The sequence below is a fragment of the Protomyctophum parallelum genome (genome assembly GCF_964188405.1).
Source record: "Protomyctophum parallelum genome assembly, chromosome: 2".
Taxonomy (NCBI): domain Eukaryota; kingdom Metazoa; phylum Chordata; class Actinopteri; order Myctophiformes; family Myctophidae; genus Protomyctophum; species Protomyctophum parallelum.
The window spans coordinates 45,462,798-45,483,304 of NC_139699.1; the positions used below are offsets into that span (position 1 = coordinate 45,462,798).

The window sequence follows — 20,507 nt, forward strand, 5'->3', positions numbered from 1 at the left end:
TTGAACAAAAGCCTATTCACGGCGGGATTTGCAAGCCACCTTTTGCTGTCAAAGGACGCAATACCGTCCACTTACACGGTTGGAAACTCTCCTCCACCAAAGGTAATTAATTCTACTCTCGTTTGTAGCTAATACAGTATTAGTTTTATATAGTTTCAGAGGTTATATGAACTATGTAATGATTTGATCTTTATATGTGTTTTCAGCCAACCACTAGAGACTTTGGATGCCAGTGCGTTGTGGTGACAAAGACAGTCAAATCCCAGGCAAATCTGAAACCAAAGATGCGAAGTGCAGGTGTGTGTCTGTCTGTCTGTTTTTCTGCACCAAGTTATAGACCAGTCGGTCAGTCTGTCTGTCTGCACCAAGGTATAGACCGGTCGGTCTGTCCTGTAATTGTGTGTGTGTGTGTGTGTGTGTGTGTGTGTGTGTGTGTGTGTGTGTGTGTGTGTGTGTGTGTGTGAGAGCGCTAAAGTAATATGGGTACCGATATATGGTTGTATACATTAGGCCTATGTTATAAGAAACTGAGTTGGCTAATGTGGTAATAGTGGTAGTAAACTAAGTATTTTGAGATTATATTGGTCACACAGCATCACAGCAGCTGTTTTTGACAATCTTTGCATATAATGAGTCAATGACATGCCCAAAATAGTGTCAACAGGTCAGTGTGATCTTCATATATTATGGAGAAGGCCATATATGGAGACATGATGCCACGAGACTCCATATATGGACTCCATATATACAGATTACTACATCGTAGTTACATTATTACAAAACATTGTGCCAGCATTGTTTTCAAGGAACAGTTTTGTCCCTATGGGACTATGTTACTACCGTATGTTTAGAGTACCAATAGGCGGTGCTGCACCACTCGCCTCAGACTGGTCTGATTTTCTAAGTTACATGCTGCTTTTTATTGTCTAAGTTTTGTAATTTGTTTCTTTGTGTGAATTAGGAGTCCAGGTGCGTCCAAACTCAAGGAGTGCTTCAACATGGATGCCTGACCAGTGTGGCATTGACCATCCAGAGACACGGCACACATCCACACCCACATCCACACCCACGTCAACACCAACGTCCTCACCCATGTCGACTCCCACATCCACACCTGTAAAAAGGCCACGGATTTTAGCTGCAGCAGCAGAGAACGTGGTGAGCATGGACAGCACGGACACACAGACGTATGTGCCTGATGACTCTGTCTCTGAAGATGTCGGTGCACAGGATATTCGCAGGTAATAATAATAATCTAATGCTCTTTGATGAGCCCCTGCCCTTTGTGTTTGTTATGAAATCATATATCTGTTCTAACATGTTGTAATATCTTCTCTCCAGTACTCCAGCTTTCAGTGCAAGGAAGTACATCGTGTTTGAGGACAACTTGCTTCAGCTGCTCAACACATGTCCTAATTGCACCCGCAAATGTGGACTGCAGAAGCACGTGCTGGGAACTTTCCTGTCTGTCACCCAGGTAATTAAATCATGTGTAAATGGTGCATTTATATAGTGCATATAGTGCCAAAATGCTTTACATAGATTGTGCATTACATTCACCCATTCACACACACATTCATACACTGATGGCAGCGGAAACCATGCAAGCTGCTCATCTGGAGCAATTAGGGGACAGTGTCTCGCTCAAGGACACTTCAGCACTAACTCTGGGGATGCCCAGGTTCCGGTTCCCATGTAACTATCTATCAATATTTCTGCTTTTGCTCTCTATCCATTAGACCTGCCTCCACTGTGAACATACCGCTAAGTGGCAAAGCCAGCCTTATGTTGGGAGCATCCCAGCTGGGAACATTCTGCTTTCCGCAGCTGTGGCTTTTAATGGCGCCTCATTCCTTCAGGTCCACAAGGTATGTTGATGTGTAGATCATCAACAACTACAGTTGGTACTAAACACATTGGTATAGTATTCGTGACCATGTTTTTCTTGTTGTAAACGTAGGTTCTGTCATCACTGCGGCTCCAGTCCTTCACTCCGAGGACTTACTACCGCCACCAACGGTTATACCTTCAGCCGACCATTCTTCACCATTGGAAGATGGAGCAGGCCAAGGTTTTGGCTGTTGCGAAGGCAGCTGGCAAGCCCATTACTTTGGCAGGCGACATGAGAGCGGACTCGCCGGGTTGGTATAACTACGTATAGCTCACCTTCATTGCTATTTTCTTGTGGAAATGCAGTAATAACCGTCTCTCTCACCCCACAGGCCACAGCGCAAAGTATGGATCATACACTATGATGGATGTGGACCTAAACAGGATCTTGGACATCCAACTTGTGCAGGTAGGAATTATGTAATGGTCATAGTCTTCACATCTTTGTCCAGAATTAACCTGTGCATTAAAAAACTCATTGTTTTGGTTGACAGAGTAATGAGCAAGGCGTCCGCTACAGCAACAACATGGAAATCGCAGGTTTCACCAGGAGCCTGTCATTTCTGGAGTCAGCAGGCTTGACAATAGGTGCCATTGTAACTGACCGTCACCTGCAGGTACAGAAGTACATGAAGGAACAGAAGAAGGACATCCAGCACTTCTACGATGCCTGGCATGTCGCCAAAGGTTGTCTATTGAGCCATGCAATCGCAGTACATTAGTGATATTATTATTAGTGTTATTATTCACAAGACATTTTTTGTCTACTTGTTATTACTTAGCATGTGTAAACTAATTATTTTCTTCTTTCTTTCTCTTCTCTCTCTTATCCTGTTCAAAGCCCTGTCCAAGAAACTGGAGGCTCTAGGGAAGGAGCGTGGCTGTGATGAGGTCAAAGTGTGGAGAAAGAGCTCTGTGAACCACCTGTACTGGTGCACATCCACGTCGCAGAGTGGGGAAGAGGCTGTGGCTAAGTGGAAATCCATCACCAACCACGTGCAGAACGTCCACACCCACGCCAATCCACTGTTCCCCAACTGTGCCCATGCCTACCTTGCACAGAGAGCATGGCTGTTACCAAGTGAGCAATTTACATTGTCTACATCTTATGCTGAAATCCTACAAATGTACTTCTTCATTACTTTATTCTAAATATGAATTACATAATTTATATTATTAAAAATAACCATGTATGCTATCTACAGCTATTTGTGACACTTAGGCCTGGGCTACACCTATATGGAATTAAAAAAAAATGCCCATTATGTCAAAGATATGTGTCCACACAGAAACTCGTTGAACACAGGAGAACATCAATGCAATAGCAGGTTTCAATTGTAGGCTATATTTGATTTCATATTTACACGTATGAGGTGCCAGACACATAGGCCTATCACATTTGTAATGAAGGAACATTTTAAAAGCCACCTAAATTGTGAGTGGAAGTGGAACACGTTTCTTGCATTGTCTGTCAGGCATGGCAGCATGGCTTTGTAGTGTTAGCAGAGTCTTTTGCGGTACATTTGACAGCTTGTATCGGTAGAAATTAATATTTGATAAATAAACCCAGCCTGATTGCCTAAAATCTATGAAAAGCTATTGTGGAAACTTGAAATGCATTGTATTGAATATTGAGTCAAGTGCAAAGAACACAGATGCTGCCAATGGTCAGTAGAGGGCAGTGCAGTCTTCATATTGTGAGAACATGCGCAGTAGCAGATAGACATGTCAGTCACTCCATGTCTTTCCAGTTTGGGAACTGTGATTCTATTGACTGATTACTAACAAACATAACAGTAGTCATAAATAAATGTCGTCATCAGTTGTAATTGTCATGAGATTTTTGTTCTGATTTTTAAACTGATAAGTGGTGATCTTTACATCCTCTGTTTTTATCATTCCTCAGATACCAAAGCCTGTGAACGGTTTTGTGACCTGGTGCTGAAAGCTCCGTTGCTGAAGGACATTGCCAAGATCAGTCCTCACGCACAGACCTCATCCTTAGAGAGTTTTCACGCTCTATTATTGCGTTGGGCCCCCAAGAATGTGGTCTTTCCGTTCATTGGAATGCTGTGCAGGTTGGTGAATTTAGTAAGAATGCTTGCAGCTTAGTATAAGATGTAAAACTTTTTTTTGTATTATTATTATTACTTTTTATTTGTTGCTTTTCTGCCTTCGTTGATAGTATCAAGTGAATGCACTGTGACGCTGTAAGGCCAGAGCCTATATGTGGCATGCGCCTGGACCACTTGGCCAGTCGGTGCCCCAACTGTAAAACATTCCCATGGCCATGAAATTCCTGGATTTGTTTTTTAAATCAGAAAAACACATTTCCAGGCCTTGAATTACTCTGTATATACATTGTTTTTGGCTGTTGACATTGTTCATAAAACATGTCTACTAGTAACATCTAACAGAAATGTGTAATGAGCTCCGTGGGTGCGGCCTAATGTATACATGGCGTCACAACGAAAAGAACAGCTTCACAAGCTCACAACACGTTGCACTGTGTTACTCGTGTTGCACCGTGTTATCGTGTTATGCGATACTCGATAGCATGTGTAAAAATGTGTGGGAACCCTGTTTATTTGAAAATGTTCCATAATGTATGTACTGGATGTAATTTAGGCCTAGAGTACTAATGCCCCCCCCCCCCCCCCCCTTATATTTCAGATTGCTTTTGGCTTGCCTGCATTACAATGAGAACGCAGCACGTGAGCGTCTTCTGGGGCCAGATGGAAAGCCAAAAACCACAGTGCGTTTCCCCAAGTTCAAGAAGGGCGAATACTCCAGGGCCTTTGTGAAGGCGAAGCCGACATTCGGTACGTTATAATAATAATAATAATAATAATATTATGCAAACAATATGATGCCTGAATTTGTGAAACAGGTTTTGAGTCTGCATGTCTTGTTCTGTATTAGACTATGTCGACGCCTTACAGCAGCTGTTGGTGGAAGTGGTGGTGGTGGACCCACGTCCGTTTCAGGAGAAGATTGAGGCCATTGAAGTCCCACCAGTTCTTTGTGCCGAATATGAGAGGCCCGGCTCACATGAAGATCTGTCCAGATGGTCCCGTTTTGCAGCCGAACCGTGATCACCACCAGGGCAGGTCAGTAGTGTATATTGTAAAGCTTGGAGCTATCTTTGCGGAGCACAAGTCTTTATATGCTTGTCTGGTTTGGTCACACAACCTCTCTAGACAGCTGTTTCAACCTCTGTTTGTGTATCTATGGTTGTCTGTATATGTTGAGTACGAACCAAGACAAATTCCTATCAACTTGTTGACATGGCAAATAAATTATTGAATCTTGAATCGGACACTACCGGTGTAATTCACCGGCACACACACACACACACTACTCCTGTTGATTGACAGGCTTTTTGGATGAGTTGAGAGGCCCGGCTCAGATGAAGATCTGTCCAGATGTTCCCGTTTTGCTGACGAACCGTGATCACCACCAGGGCAGGGCAGGTCAGTAGTGTTTATTGTAAAGCTTGGAGCTATCTTTGCGGAGCACAAGTCTTTATAATGAACACTCTAAAATCATTCTAACATGATTTTAGTTGTTCTGTTTTTGTATTATCTGTTTCATGCTGTCTCGAGCTCCTTTCCCATTGTCGTCGTCCCCCACTCCCCAACCCCCAAGGCACACACACACACACACAGACTTTGGATGGTTGTCGTCATACCGATAGTGACTCAGTAGAGCAGATGTTCCTGACACTACCGGTGTAATTGATCGGCACACACACACACACACACATACTTGACTTTGGATGGTTGCTGTCACCCCACTAGTGACTCAGTTGAGCCGAAGCTCCTGACACTACTGGTAAAATTGACAGACACACACACACACACACACACACACACACATGACTTTGGATGGTCGCTGTCACCCCACTAGTGACTCAGTTGAGCCGAAGCTCCTGACACTACTGGTAAAATTGACAGAAACACACACACACACACACGTGACTTTGGATGGTCGCTGTCACCCCACTAGTGACTCAGTTGAGCCGAAGCTCCTGACACTACTGGTAAAATTGACAGAAACACACACACACACACACACACACACACACATGACTTTGGATGGTCGCTGTCACCCCACTAGTGACTCAGTTGAGCCGAAGATCCTGACACTACTGGTAAAATTGACAGGCACACACACACACACACACACACACTCATCCCACTATAGTGACTCAGTTGAGCCGATGCCCCTGACACTACTCCTGTTGATTGACAGGCTTTTTGGATGAGTTGACCCCCCACTCCCACCCCCACCCCCACCCCATGTGTCTGTCCTCTGTCCCCACTCTCGGCCTGCACCTTGCCGTGGTGAGTGGGCTTTAAAACTAAGCCAGGCCATTTAACCCATTTAGACCGATGAGGCAGATTCTAAAAACGCCTTCTTACATAAGGTTTCCCAAAAACCTTATGTAAGTAAACATTTTTGGAACTTGAGCTTATGTTTGGCTATGATGTTTGATTTGTGCATCATACAGTTTATTCTGCCAGCTGATTAGTGTATTGGAGGTTATCAGCGACAACAGTCATGGTATTGCATGACCTTTAGTATTTTGTGATATAATTTGTATTATTTACTTCATGATATATTTAGTCTAATCTTTATGGTCAGACGGTGACAAGAAAACACACTTAAGCTCACTTCAAGAGTTTATGCCATGATACGTCTGTAATTTTTCTTTTTTCCATGCTAGGTATGGCTGCTGTGTTGTGATGACTTCATGGTTTGGTTTGAGCTGGACACCTGTGACCTTCAAGCTAAAAGATATATTTCTCATCACAGCATGTATTTCACACAGTTTGACATAAATTTAGTTTTTTTTGGTTCTATTTTCTCATTCTGTTCTCATAATATTATTGATACCACATATCAAATGTTTATCCATCTTTATGATATTTTTTGTGCGTAATTGAGTCTTTGCTACACAATTACACACTTGCAAGAAATGTCCATTAATGCTAATCACCCCAACACACACACACACACACCACCAATTTCATCCCAGTAAAGAGAAGTCCTGCCGAAGAGAAGTCCTGCGCTTCAGCCAGCAGAATTTAAAAGGGTTCGTCAGTGCTCAACAGGGACAACTTGCATCAGATGCACCCAATTTCATCCCCTCTCTCAATACCATTTCTCCACCACTGAGAGTAACATAAAATGGCAAACGGCAGGTGTACACAGCAGATCTACAGTAGCACAAGTTCAGCAAGTGACCTTTCCATTTTAGCTATTTAACGTATCAAGTGGTTATTGAAATATCTACAGCATCTGGTCTCTTTTCATTTATGCCCATTCAAATATTTTAGATAAAGTTGTTAGTTTAGACTGGTTTAGATTGTATTCTACCTCTATCAAAGTGTTCTGGCAATTTTTTATTTTGTAATGCTTTCATTAATATATATCGTTATTTTTATACACCTATGAACTGTTTACACACCATATAATATTAATGCAATATAAACTGAAGTTCATTCCAACTTGTGTGTTATTGTGTGGTGGCTGCAGTTGAATATTTGCTTTTAAAGGGACTATACTTTTGCTAATCAATATATGATATGATAATGATATGATATATATGATATGTATATGTCTGTATGTATGTATATGTATAATATATGATATGATATGATAATGCGTATCAAGTGGTTATTGAAATATCTACAGCATCTGGTCTCTTTTCATTTATGCCCATTCAAATATTTTAGATAAAGTTGTTAGTATAGACTGGTTTAGATTGTATTCTACCTCTATCAAAGTGTTCTGGCAATTTTTTATTTTTCCTTTTTCATGTCAAGGACCACCAGAATTATCTGTATTTTGCCAAAAGGGCTCCCTGTCCTGAATGGGTTGAATGATGAAAGGTTCATGGAAGTTTCATGTTCATGAAAGGTTGAATTAATGAAAGCATTACAAAATAAAAAATTGCCAGAACACTTTGATAGAGGTAGAATACAATCTAAACCAGTGTGGACACTTCTATAGGTCTGACACTGCTATTAATTTCGCTATCCGATTTCTAGAAGCCCCTGACTGCAGCTTGCAGATCGAGATTTGTATACACAAAGCTAATCTGAGTTCCCAGAAGTTTTATTTTTCGCCACTAGGCGGGCGAGAAAGACTCTACTTCTACTTCTACTTCTACTGATCATATGGGGGATTTGTCAATAGCATTTAATGTTTGTGTTGACACAAATTATAAATAAATATATAGTTTGTAATGTACATTTGTTGGTTGTCTGATACATATTTAATAATTATTATATTTGCATTCATAGTGCTACAAGTGCTATGAAAAAGAACCCATCATTTATTGTAGAGTGGTGCTATGGCCTTGCATTTGCCATGCAGGCTTGAAGTGTTCCTCTTCAGAGCTTGTTGTCCTACATTGTCATTGGGAAGTGTATTTGTAAAATGTATGTAGCCTATATTTTCACTTTCTTCTAAATGTGAATTAGCAAAAGTATAAAGTATAAAAAAAAAAAAAAAAAGTATAGGTCTTGCGAGCGATATAACTGCACAATTACAATGCCACTAACCTGAGCAACGATGGCCTATGGATAAGGCAAATGGATAGGCCTGTACTTTGTATGTCGCTTGGTTGTATGAACAGAGTTTTACTTATTTTCATTTCGTACAACAAAGTATAAATTAGACTTGTACTACAAACTCCCCAAGAGACCACAAGATTTAAGTTGGCATGTTTGTGATGATGCAAAACATCTAAGGAGCATGTATATGCCATTTCAACAGCATCTGTGGTAGGGCCATGTGAAAGAAGGGCAAAAGGTAATTTGAACCTGTGCACAATGTTTCCCCAGAGAACTAAACTTTCCTGCAGCATGTGAAACTCTTACTTGAGTGCGGGTGTCAGACACTGAAAACATGAAATCTACAAGCTCACAACTCGTTTTGCTGCAATGTGTTGTCAGCTTGTAGATCAGCAATATCTAGTACATCTAGTATAGTGCATTACAAAACCCAACCAGAAACATGTAATGTGTTACACATGAACAAGCAGCTTTATTTCAGTAACTGACTGACTGGTTCCAGAGGTAGAGCAGGTCGTCCAATGATCCATCCACAAACAATGTACAGCCTATATAAAATTACCATTTTATATATTTAAAGCCTAGCATAAAAATAATAAAAAATAGGCAGAAAAACCATCAGTGACAACAAACGTGTGTGCCTGTTGGGAGGACGTCTGTTGTGTGGCGTGTGGAGTGGAGGCAGCCGGAATCCTGTGTATTGCCCAGCAGGAGAAGGATAAGCGGCCCTAATTTGGGTGACAGCACAGGATGGGATGACCTTCCGGTTCCCCTTTCCCAAGTACCCCCAACACCACCTCACAAATGAGCGGTACGCTGTGTACCGGTAACGCCTAAAAAGAATCAATGACATACGAAAATGATTTACTACAAATACTCTTGCACATGGAAAGGAAAGGACATAGCATTTTGATTACATCATAAAAGTGAAAGGGTTTGACAAGCACTGATGCCAAGAGGAAATTGACAACAACAATGGCTACAGAAATACAATTATTTATGTATAGTATACTCACTCGTCCTCTGAGAAGTCCGCTTCACCTTGGAACCCCTCGCCGAAACGTTGATACATAACACTGTATGAATGAATGAATTAAATATTTATTTTCGTGTCATGCCACTTTGGCCCATCCCATATGGGATTATATGATACATACATACAGGTACATTGAAAACAACTGACATTACAGTCCTTCCTGTTCATATTCCGAAATGCATTACTAAATACATGAATACACATTTGTACAGTATTTGGAGAAAAAAAACAAATAAACAAGGCCATTTTACATGTAAATGGCCCTCCTCCTCATTGACCAGGCCTTTTCAAGGAATGAGGCAAATGAAAAGGTGTACTTTTGAAATAGGCGTTTCAGTTTCTCGAAGTCCTCCAACCATATAGCCAACCAGGCTAGGGGTTGTGCTGCATTTGCATAACATACAAAGTTGTCCACTATTTGGACGTATGACGTACACCATGTGACTCCACCACCATACCTGTAGGTCATCTGTTGTACCCACGGATTTAATGCAACCCCCGCAAAGCCAGGGTGCAGAGTGATGCACTCAGGGACAGGCTCTTCCTCTGCACATTTGTCCATAACCTGCAGAACAGAGCAAAATAAACAATTATGCAACAATGCAGAATGTTCAGCACATACACATTGGTGGCCGAAGGCATGGGGAGAGAGTATGTTTTTGAACACACACACACACACTCCCTGGATGCCATCCGATTTTATAGCGCCACCAGGAGGCCAACAAGGTGGAGACCTGTGCACAGATGGGCACTTTTTCTAGTTGCCTATGTCTTTACCTGAATACATGATAAACATGCAAAATGTATGGATAATGTGAGGGGCCTTTTTGGTGTAGATACGTTGTATGTACATGTATGTATGTATGTGGGTTTGTTAGAGACACAAGCTTATGTCTAAACAGTGAATTATAACAACAAAATGTATATGCATGCTATTGACAGTCATCTTGATGTACTAACCCTGTCATGGTCTTTGCAGCATACCCTGTCTATAGCGGCATCCATATTCTGGCAGTGACCACAGGTACACCTAAAAAACAGAGAAACAATAATGTGAGGGCTTGCACTGATTTGTGTGAATGAAAAGTGCAAATAACTTCACGACTAAAGTGTATAACAATCAGGTCAGAAAATAAGAATCATCATACATTTCACAGTGTAAGCTGATATTCCATTACAGTAAGCTAACTTTCACAACTGCTAAATTAACGTACGGCAATTCTCTCTAGTTATACAGGGCTGCCATATTTCAGAAAATGTGGAAATGAAAAAGATATCTATCTATGCTCAGACCCAGCCAGCCACACATATAGTGCTCAGACCCAGCCAGCCAGCCAGCAAGCAAGCCACACACAGTGCTCAGACCCAGCCATCCAGCAAGCCACACACATAGTGCTCAGACCCAGCCAGCCACACACATAACTCCGTAAGGGAGTGGTCAGTGGTTGCACCACTCTAAAAATCTTCAAAAAACTGAACTGAACTATTGATTGATTGGAGAACCTGATTTGGACATGATCTGATGCAGGACAATGTCACTATGACAGAAAGAGAAGATATGGGTCTGGCCACATTCATTCACCCCATAATCGCAGTGGAAATTGTTGTGAAATAAAAAGTCAGAAAACTGGAATGTGGAAAAATGCCTTATTTTTACATTTTCTTAGTTCAAACACATCTGTGGGCTCTCTCTCTGAACATATGCAAGTCGCGATGTGGCCCCTCCCCCTTCACTTCAAACACACACACACACACACACACACACACGCGACTTTGTCCCTATAATGTGCACGGGCTATACTAGCACCGTTCGACTTCCTCATATCACGCAAGAGACGCCACACAGCACACACCTCACTTGTTACTTGTAACTGTGGGGGCTATATTGTCTTCCATGAAAAATATTTCGAAGCGCATGGCTCATTTCCATGCGTCACAGTCAGGGACCCTGCTGAGGATTTGGTCCACTGTTTACCCTCCTACTGCATATATCAGCGCTGATTGCAGATCGGCTATTTTACCGTTTTTTGAGGACGCACACGTCATGAGCGCGCGTTATTACGCGGCGGAGAAAATTGTTATTTACAATGCGTGTGAAATGGCATGTGTGGCGTGGTGCGTGGTAAAGGGCTAAATTGCGTGACTGTCACACTCAAAGGGTGAGACATGGCAGCAGTGAGTTATACCATGCAATAATACACATTATGGGTTATCCCACTAAGGTACAAACTCATCATGCATGATGCATAGGCAATAAATACTTGATTATAAAGGAACGTTACCAGCTAGACACATCAAGATGCTCCCGTGGGTGAGGAGTTGCTGCTGGTGCTGTTCCACCTCCCTCCTCCTCATCGTCGGTACCAGGAGCCAGCAGAGGCTCGAACATGTAGGGCCTGATCCCGTGGACGTCATGGAACTCCTCTTCTTCCTCCACCTCCTGCTCACCGTCTAACTCTTCCTCCTCGTTATCCTCGAACGTTTCAAACTCAACTGTTGAAACGAATGCTTCCTCCTCCTGCGAGACATCCATTTTTGAATTTGTATTTCTGTGTGTGTGTGTGTTCAAAGTTAAAACAAACTGTATATTCGCGCCTCTCGTCCAGTGCCACGCCTACTGCTGTGAAAACTAGGATGCAGTAGTAAAATGCGGTGATAAAATGCAGTGGGCAGGCCGACCTATCAAAACTAGATGACTGACTGACAGCCCTCCCCCCAAGCTATGGGTGTCCCGCCTCCTGCACTTGCATCTAGTACTTTCACCTCAGATGCCCCGCGCACTTTACCCGCGCAGTCGAAAAGTAACGGGCTTACAGCACACATTTTATTTGTACAGTATTTTACAAAGCCCACGTTGGAACAGATATACTCTTACTAGATCAAGTGGGGTGACGTTCATTTACCAAGTTGATTATATCGATATGTTTCAGGCCCAGGCTATACGTGCATGGATCTTTTGCAAAACGGATATTTTCGTCCTCCGTTTTAGAAAAAATCCCTGGCCATACGACAGAGATATATGTCCACACACAAACGCTGCAGTAGCAGGTTTCAATTGTAGGCTATATTATATTGGATTTTATATTTACACTTATGAGGTGCCAATCATATTTTTTAATGAAGGAATAAGTATCGCATTTTAAAAGCCACCTAAATTGTGAGTGGAAGTATATGTTTCTTTCATTGTCTGTCAGCATGTCACACTATGTGCAAATCTCCAGATCCCGACTCTCGACTTTTCTCTCCATATAATTAAAAAATGATAGACACTTTACCATTGCTCTGGCGACTTGGTACAGAAATTAATAGCAGAGTCAGACCTATAGAAGTGTCCACAACCAGTTGTGAGCTTGTAGAGAGGCTATATTTTCGAGCTGTATAATAAATGTCACGTTATAATGTAGGCTAATACAACGTGCGCACATTGTCAGCATGTAGGCAGAGTGACATGCAGTCAATGGGCTGCATGGCTTATCTCTCTATCATTTGATAAAGGCATATTAAAAACATGACTTGTACACCAAATGAAAATATAAACTTCACGGAATATATAACACTTTGAATTATAACAATCGGTTGTAGACTATCTGAATATCGCACAAGTAAAATCTCAACATCTTTGCACAACGGGATCCATAAGATCCATGCACGTATAGCCGCGAAGAGTGTGTGTGTGTGTGTGTGTGTGTGTGTGTGTGTGTGTGTGTGTGTGTGTGTGTGTGTGTGTGAGAGAGAGAGAGAGAGAGAGAGAGTCCCTCCCGCTCCCCCATATCGGTGTGTGTGTGTGTGAGAGAGAGATAGAGAGAGAGAGAGAGAGAGAGAGAGAGAGAGAGAGAGAGAGAGGTCCCGCCCCCCCATATCGGTGTGTGTGTGTGTGTGTGTGTGTGTGTGTGTGTGTGTGTGTGTGTGAGAGAGAGAGAGAGAGAGAGAGAGAGAGAGAGAGATTCAGAGTGTGTGTGTGTGTGTGTGTGTGTGTGTGTGTGTGTGTGTGTGTGTGTGTGTGTGTGTGTGTGTGTGTGTGTGTGTGTGTGTGTGTGTGTGTGTGTGAGAGAGAGAGAGAGAGAGAGAGAGAGCGGTCAGGTAACACTGGGTTACTTGAGCCGGCTATGCTGCATGCAGTGCCCCGGGTAGAAGCACCATGACGTCGGGTACAGAGGACTGGATGGCCCGCTGAATCTGGCCGTGGTTGACGGTATGTTAGCGGCGTTACAGAGCGGATGGGCCCGGGGGCACGGAACGCGTCACGCGGAATTGCGATTAGGCAAAAGTTTACCCTGAAACTTACACGTCAACTCAATGTCATTGTAACGAATATTTTCGACCGATTTTTTTTTTTTTTTCCAACCATTATGAACCATTATGAAGCTAAGTCTGACACCAAAACCACTAGCATGAGTTGATAGCCACCAGGACTGCTAACTCGCAGAGCCCAGAGGCGCTCTGCCCTTAGCCCAGATACAAGATCAAGTTCATTGGTCAAATTGTGCGATCCCGACGTGATGTCATAATCCAAGACGCTAATTTTAATAGCATTATTAGCTCCCGAGGGCCGTGTCATCCCCCCTTTAAGTTTTCTACTGTGTGTGTGTGGTTGTTTGTGTGTGTGTGTGTGTGCTACAGCTGCGCCCTCTGGTGGCAGGCGGGTGGTGTCACAGCGGGCCAGACAGACACACAGACAGACAGACATGATCTGCAGGGTCTCATAGTTAGTGCTCAGTGCATTCGCAATAAAGCTGCACTATGTAACTTTCCTCTTTGAACCTGGTTTCCTGCGCATTTGCTAGAGATTTCTTACCATTGAGCCGAGGGATAAATTGAATCTTTGGGTAAAGAGTCTTGTCCTGTGTCTACGTGAGACATGACATGACCTTTGACACAATCTAAATGTCTCAATAGAAGAGCAGGAACATACTCTACCATAAATAAATGACAATTAATTTAATTCATTAATAAGGTTACATAGTGCTGCTTTAACCCCTTTAACCCTATATACTTCATTGTATGTCAAATATCAAAATAATATTTGATATTTGATGTACAATGACAACATTGGGCTGAAATATCTGCTATATTATAGCAGATATTTCAGCCAAATGTTCATCTATTTTCGGCAAATATATTTCCGCTTTAGGTCAAACGTTCTTCAGTTTTCTCCAAACACTCTTCCGCTTTTCGGCAAACTTTCTTTCTATGTTCACTGAATGTTTGCCTATTATGACTTGGCCTTACACACAGAACTGACTGTTGAGACTCAACATGTGCAACAATCATTCCCTCAGTGTCCAATAAACAGACAGGAATGTGGCTCATTCTACTTCCCGCCAAACATCTGCATCTCCAGCATTACGACGTGCAGGCATCTCGCCTCCTCCCATTTGACGGCTCATTCACATCAAGTGACCCGTCCAGCAACCCGATACGAAGGTCGCCATGCTTTTAGTACACAAACAACACTGTGGAATGTGACCCGTTTGGGGCCGGTTTCGTGATAACCTGCCTTTTATGGAAGGTATCTATCTGTCCACACACATGAAAAGGGAGTATACAGACGTAGTAGAAGTACATGAAGATTCCTGCCCGACTGAGGCCAGATCTTTGGGCCCAGTGCCAATCCCAATTTTAGGACGTTCTAGACAACCAATTGCAGATGTTTTGACTGCAATATGACAACAATTTGAAGCATTTTGATATTATTAACCACATTCAAACCGACATTGCTATCGTATGATAGGAACAAATTAATATAACATATCCCATATCATCATATCGGTCTGGCTCTATTTTTTCTTTTTATATATATTTTACCCTGGGTAGCAGCTGAGCACACATGCTCATTGGGCATGGATTTCGTACAAAAAAATTAATTCTCCTGAATGCTGTCTGTGTGCATGGAAAGGAGAGGAGTGGCATTTTGCATTTCTTTCACCATGTAGTAAATGCTGCATTCATGGTCTGGAGAGGGCAGTTGTTTTACAGACGGGCAAAAGGGCAGAAGCCCCCTTTGATGTCTATGTGTGCACGTCCCTGGTCTTACCGTTGACGAACAGCTCTTCTTGCGCGGCTTGCCTGGCGGCCGAGGAGAAGCAGCGTTTCCTCAGCCATTCTGGGTCAAACTCACTGCTGTGCTGGTCAGGCCACGTGATGGACACCTGGGGAAGGACAAGGTCACATGATCACATCATGTACTGACAACGGGTGCATGTGTTTTGGTTCCGAGGTACCGCCGTTGTCTTCGTGTGACGAAAAATGTTTGCGTCGACTACCTTTTTTCACTGACAAAAACAACATAAAAACTAAATAAAGAATAAGCCATGATTTACTAAAACTATATGACTGATTTTGTCAACAAATAAAAGCTAAACAAAAATGTTAGGAAGGGACTAGTGGATAAGAGATCCAGTATGAGTCATTTTACAATTGGTTGCATGCTGAAAATAGCCGATAGCCGATACTAAATCAACCGTAGATTTAGTCGTAACACTAAAGCATTCCCAGGTGGCTAAAATGTCACCTGGTGACTAAAATGAAAACTATTCAAATGGTGAATAAATGGTAAATGGTGCATTTATATAGCGCCTTTATCCAAGGCGCTTTACAGAGATTGTGCATTACATTCACCCATTCATACACCGATGGCAGCGGAAACCATGCAAGGCACCAACTAGCACAGTTGGGAGCAATTAGGGGTTCAGTGTCTTGCTCAAGGACACTTCGACAGTAACTCTGGGGGAGCCCGGGTTCGAACTGGCAACCTTGCGGTTACCATCCAGGCACTCTACCCCTGAGCCACCGCCGCCGCCCAAGAGACTATGACAACACTGCGACGTACGAACAGTCCCGAACTAGTCCGACACCCCATACCCAAAACCCAAAAGCCCTAAACCTATAACCTCACAGGAAGCCACGGGTGAGTTGTAACCGGCCTATCCAACGTACAGTATGTACCCCTGTGCTCAGCCAGCTAGGATACCGATCATGCGTATAACCAGGCATTAGCCTAAATATAAAGACTAATTAAACTGTTTGTCAGGGTCTGCAGACCATGTCTCCCTGTCAGCCACTCCCACTCTCCATTCCTACCCTCAGTCATTGTCACACACCTGTTCCCACTTCCCACTACCTTTCAGCTACCTTTCCGTTTGTGTCCCTTGCTGCCTTGGATTTAAATAAATACTTTGTTTTTTAAACTACTCTGCTCTGCATTTGGGTTCAGTCTTTCTGCCACCGTGACACTGTTAAATAGCTCTATATTGTAATCATTTCAGTAAGGCCCCATGTCCACTGGGCTATTTTTCTTCTCGCCTAAAAAGCGCTTCCAGGTGCGAGTTGAGAAACATTTGAGCTTTCGGCCAGGGAAAAGTGCCTCGCATGCATGCAGTGGTGCAAGGTACTGTAAATACTGTACATGCCCAATGCAATGCCAAGCTGCTGGAGATTCCAAAAAACGCGGCGCTCCCGTTATAAACAATTAACCCATTTTGGGGCGGGAACCCCTTTAGGTGTTAGCATTATGTTATGCTTTATCTATTGAAAAATAGCAGATCTACAAGCTCATAGCGCGCCACCGAGTGGCACGCTACGAGCTTGTAGGGCTGCTATTTTTGAAAAATCGAAGAACGACTGACATAGAAACATAGCTTTTTCAGAAAACTGTCAGGATGTAGAAGACATTTTTAGAATCTGATCTCAGGTCAAAATTGGTTAAAAACATGCGATGTGTCCAGCAACCAAAATCTTCCTGTCACGGGGCCTAAACAGGGGTCTCCCCCCGACAAAAGCTGAAATAACTGTGGTGGTTTGGTTATGCCAATTTACTGTACGTATAAAAAGAAAATACTCAAATATTCAAATGTGATTGGAATGCGGTCACCTATTCTCAGGCCATTGGGTGAGAAGAAAAAAAAACATTGTTAAGAAAGTTGCTAAACGAAATATCATTAGTGGTTATGACATTTAACATAAAATTCAATTTGTATTACATATCGTTGGTTGGAAAACAAACCTCACATGTCCAAAACTAACTTTTTTTTAAAACAAGTAGCTTTGCTCCACGTTTCTAGGTATTATTTTACAGTCTATGGTTTCAAGCTTGTATTATTGTTATTAACAAACACCAAAAGTTAAAATCTGGAGATAAGAGATGTCTGCCCGACATCAACGATATGTCATGTTTGAATGCTGTGAATCAACGTCAAACATTCCCAGACCACTGGTGTAGGAGAAAGGTTCTTGTTGTTACATAAGAAAAGCAAGCAGAACTGCATGGTGTTTGGAGGATTGTTCCACAGTCAGCAGGGGATGTTTTCCATGTCACAAAGTTTCTCTCTGTCATCACTCGCCAGGGGGATTAACATCCAACCTGGCAGCCAGATCCCTGCAGGTCTGAGGGCTCACCTCACACTCTACCGGCAGTGTTGCCAGATTCTTGCAGAGTAATAAGCATAAGCAACCAGGTCTATGAAAACAGTGGACTCTCTCTCTCTTCCCTGTGTTTTGCCCAAGTAGACGTTGTTATCAGGTTAGGTTTAGACATAGTTTGGGTTAGGGTTAATGTAGCCATGTTGTTTGTATGTTTATGGTTAGGGTTAAGGTTAGAGTTACCAATAGTTTCTGTGAGGTTAGGATTATTATTATTATTATTATATGCTTCGGACATTTGAAAGTATAGACTATTAACGAGCTCATAACGCGCTGCAATGCAACATGTTATTAGCTTGTAGATCTGCTATTTTCAAAAAGGCATTGAATAAACAGTGGCAATTTTTGGCAAAAAAGTCCAAAGTCACTTATTAATAACAACCAGACATGGCAACACTTTTTCTTTTTCTTTTTTTACTGGGCGTAATGAGAATTGTGAATTCCCAGTTCCCCACACCTCAGACGCTTACAGAGTGCTCGTGAGACACGCAGGTATTATGTCTACATGAGATTCAGCGGCTCCACTCTCAGCCATTGAGTGCATGTTTATTGATGCATCTGGAGAGACTTGACGACAAAGCCATATTGATCATTTTAATAGCATCCATACTACACTTCTAGCTATAGGGGCTTTTTTTTTAAAGTCAATCTTTCTTAAATTGTTTTATCGTTCCACCGATGAACAATGGGAAGGCTTTGCTTTCATCTTTTATGCCCCCGGGCAAATGGAACACACACTCCAGGACTCACATTGTTTTGCGTATAGCCCTTATTTATCTGCATTGTGATGTTTTTAATGCCGTTCATATAATTGCACTTCATTTATTATATATTATTGTTGTGATTATGTTGTACTCTTACCTGAATAAATCGAGGTCAATAAAAAAAAGAATAATAAATGGAAAATTCCCACCCCGTTTCATGCAGTGGAAGCACGTTTGTCTTGTCGGAGGCTGTGGTGTTAGCATTATGTTATGCTTTAGCTATTTAAAAATAGCGAGCTTGTAGGTCTGCTATTTTCGAAAAATCGAAGACATTTTTAGAATCTGATCTCGGGTCAGAATGGAAAACCGTCAGGATGTAGAAGACATTTTTAGAATCTGATCTCAGGTCAGAATGGGTTAAGCACAGGAATGTCATTGTACTGTAGGTGAACGTAGGATAAGACATAATAGCCTAGAGTCAGACCGAGTTCTATTCTACACAGCTGTGTCACATCACTTTAGATCCAATTTGGGAACCCATCCTTGAGACATTACGGTAGTGTGTAGATAAGCTTTTGTCATTGTATGACAATACAAATACACCTGCTTAAGGAGAATTTAACCCTAATTGCTTGATTCAATATTTAGATATTTGTGTTTTGAGTGAGTCTTCTATAACACAGAAATCAAACAGACCCCCGTCTTGATCACATGACTATATAGTGATCCTATGAACCGGCATTTTGTTCAAAACGGAGCACTATACTGCAAACTTTGGAAGTCAATCATAGCCAATCAGGATGAAGTATGAAAAATCCAAACACCCTTTTTGTTTAATGGCTATAGACTGTGCACCAATTTGCGTGATGTTTGGACAAAATCTGTAGGTGTACTGTCAAAAGAATCTGCCTCCTGGTGTCGCTTGTGAACAATTTGAGCCAGAGGTTCAGCTCTGGCATCTGCAGAGTTTGGCTGCTATCAAGGCAACGGTGCCAGACACAGACACAGACACAGACACAGACACACAGACAGACAGACACACACACGGACACACGGACACACGGGCGGACAAGTGCAAAACATACGTCTCCCCATGCCTTCGGTCTGTGTGGAGACAACAAAAGGGGACGCGAACCCACCTTGTTGTCGGCGACCTGGACGGCGTCTATCCCTGTGTGCACGTCGAGCTGCGACAGCAGCAGACTGCGGGCCTGGGCCGAGTGCAGGGTGCACTGTGGACACGGGCAGTTGTCTCGGAGCCAGGTGAACGGGTAGAGGCTCCTCTGCCCGCCGCCGTCCTCCCACTCCACCTCCAGCAGCCTCTCGTCGTCCAGGATCCGGGCCTTTCTCACCCCTCCTCCGGTGGACGACGGGAGGGGGGCGGCTGCCTGCGTCTGCTGCCCGCGACGAAACTGGACACGTGGCGTCAGACGGGAGGGTGGTGCGGGAACGGTCGGTGCCTATAAGGGTCAGTGTCGCCGTTGATTGATTGATTGTATCTATTAACCCATCTAGGCCTGAAGAAAATGTCTTCTAAATCCTGACAGTTTTTTTAAATACCTATGTTTCTAGGCCTACGTATATCACTCAATATTTCATGTCAAGGACCCCAAAAATGATCTGTAATTGGCCTCCGACCCCCATCTGAAAATATGTTGTTCCAGGGACCCTCCAGAAGCAAAGATTTTAGTTAAAAACGTTTGTTCTGAAAATATATATTCCAAATTTGAGGCACATTTTCACGATATTTCAAAAATAGCGGACCTACAAGCTCGTAGCGCGCCACTCGGTGGCGCGCTATGAGCTTGTAGATCTGCTATTTTTATATAGCTAAATTATAACATAATGTTTAAAACACCAAAAGGGGTTCCCGCC

At 42.7% G+C, this 20,507-nt stretch overlaps 2 protein-coding genes across 3 annotated transcripts in view; both read right to left on the reverse strand.

The window, feature by feature from the left end:
* bbox1 (butyrobetaine (gamma), 2-oxoglutarate dioxygenase (gamma-butyrobetaine hydroxylase) 1) overlaps nucleotides 1-20,507 on the reverse strand; it is a 64,998-nt gene that overhangs the window by 39,198 nt on the left and 5,293 nt on the right. For both annotated transcript variants that reach the window (XM_083792739.1, XM_083792738.1), the window contains exons 3-4: nucleotides 19,772-20,092; nucleotides 15,545-15,659 (exon numbers count right to left, since the gene is read on the reverse strand). In XM_083792739.1, coding sequence (XP_083648865.1) covers nucleotides 15,545-15,659; nucleotides 19,772-20,092 — 436 coding nt within the window. The remainder of the gene's footprint in view (nucleotides 1-15,544; nucleotides 15,660-19,771; nucleotides 20,093-20,507) is intronic.
* LOC310876884 (P2X purinoceptor 7-like) lies at nucleotides 8,974-12,043 on the reverse strand (the record flags this gene model as incomplete). Its single annotated transcript, XM_083790535.1, has 5 exons — nucleotides 8,974-9,307; nucleotides 9,491-9,550; nucleotides 9,969-10,075; nucleotides 10,471-10,540; nucleotides 11,793-12,043. The coding sequence occupies 5 exons, from the start codon at nucleotides 12,041-12,043 to the stop codon at nucleotides 9,049-9,051; spliced, it is 747 nt and encodes a 248-aa protein (XP_083646661.1). The 3' UTR covers nucleotides 8,974-9,048.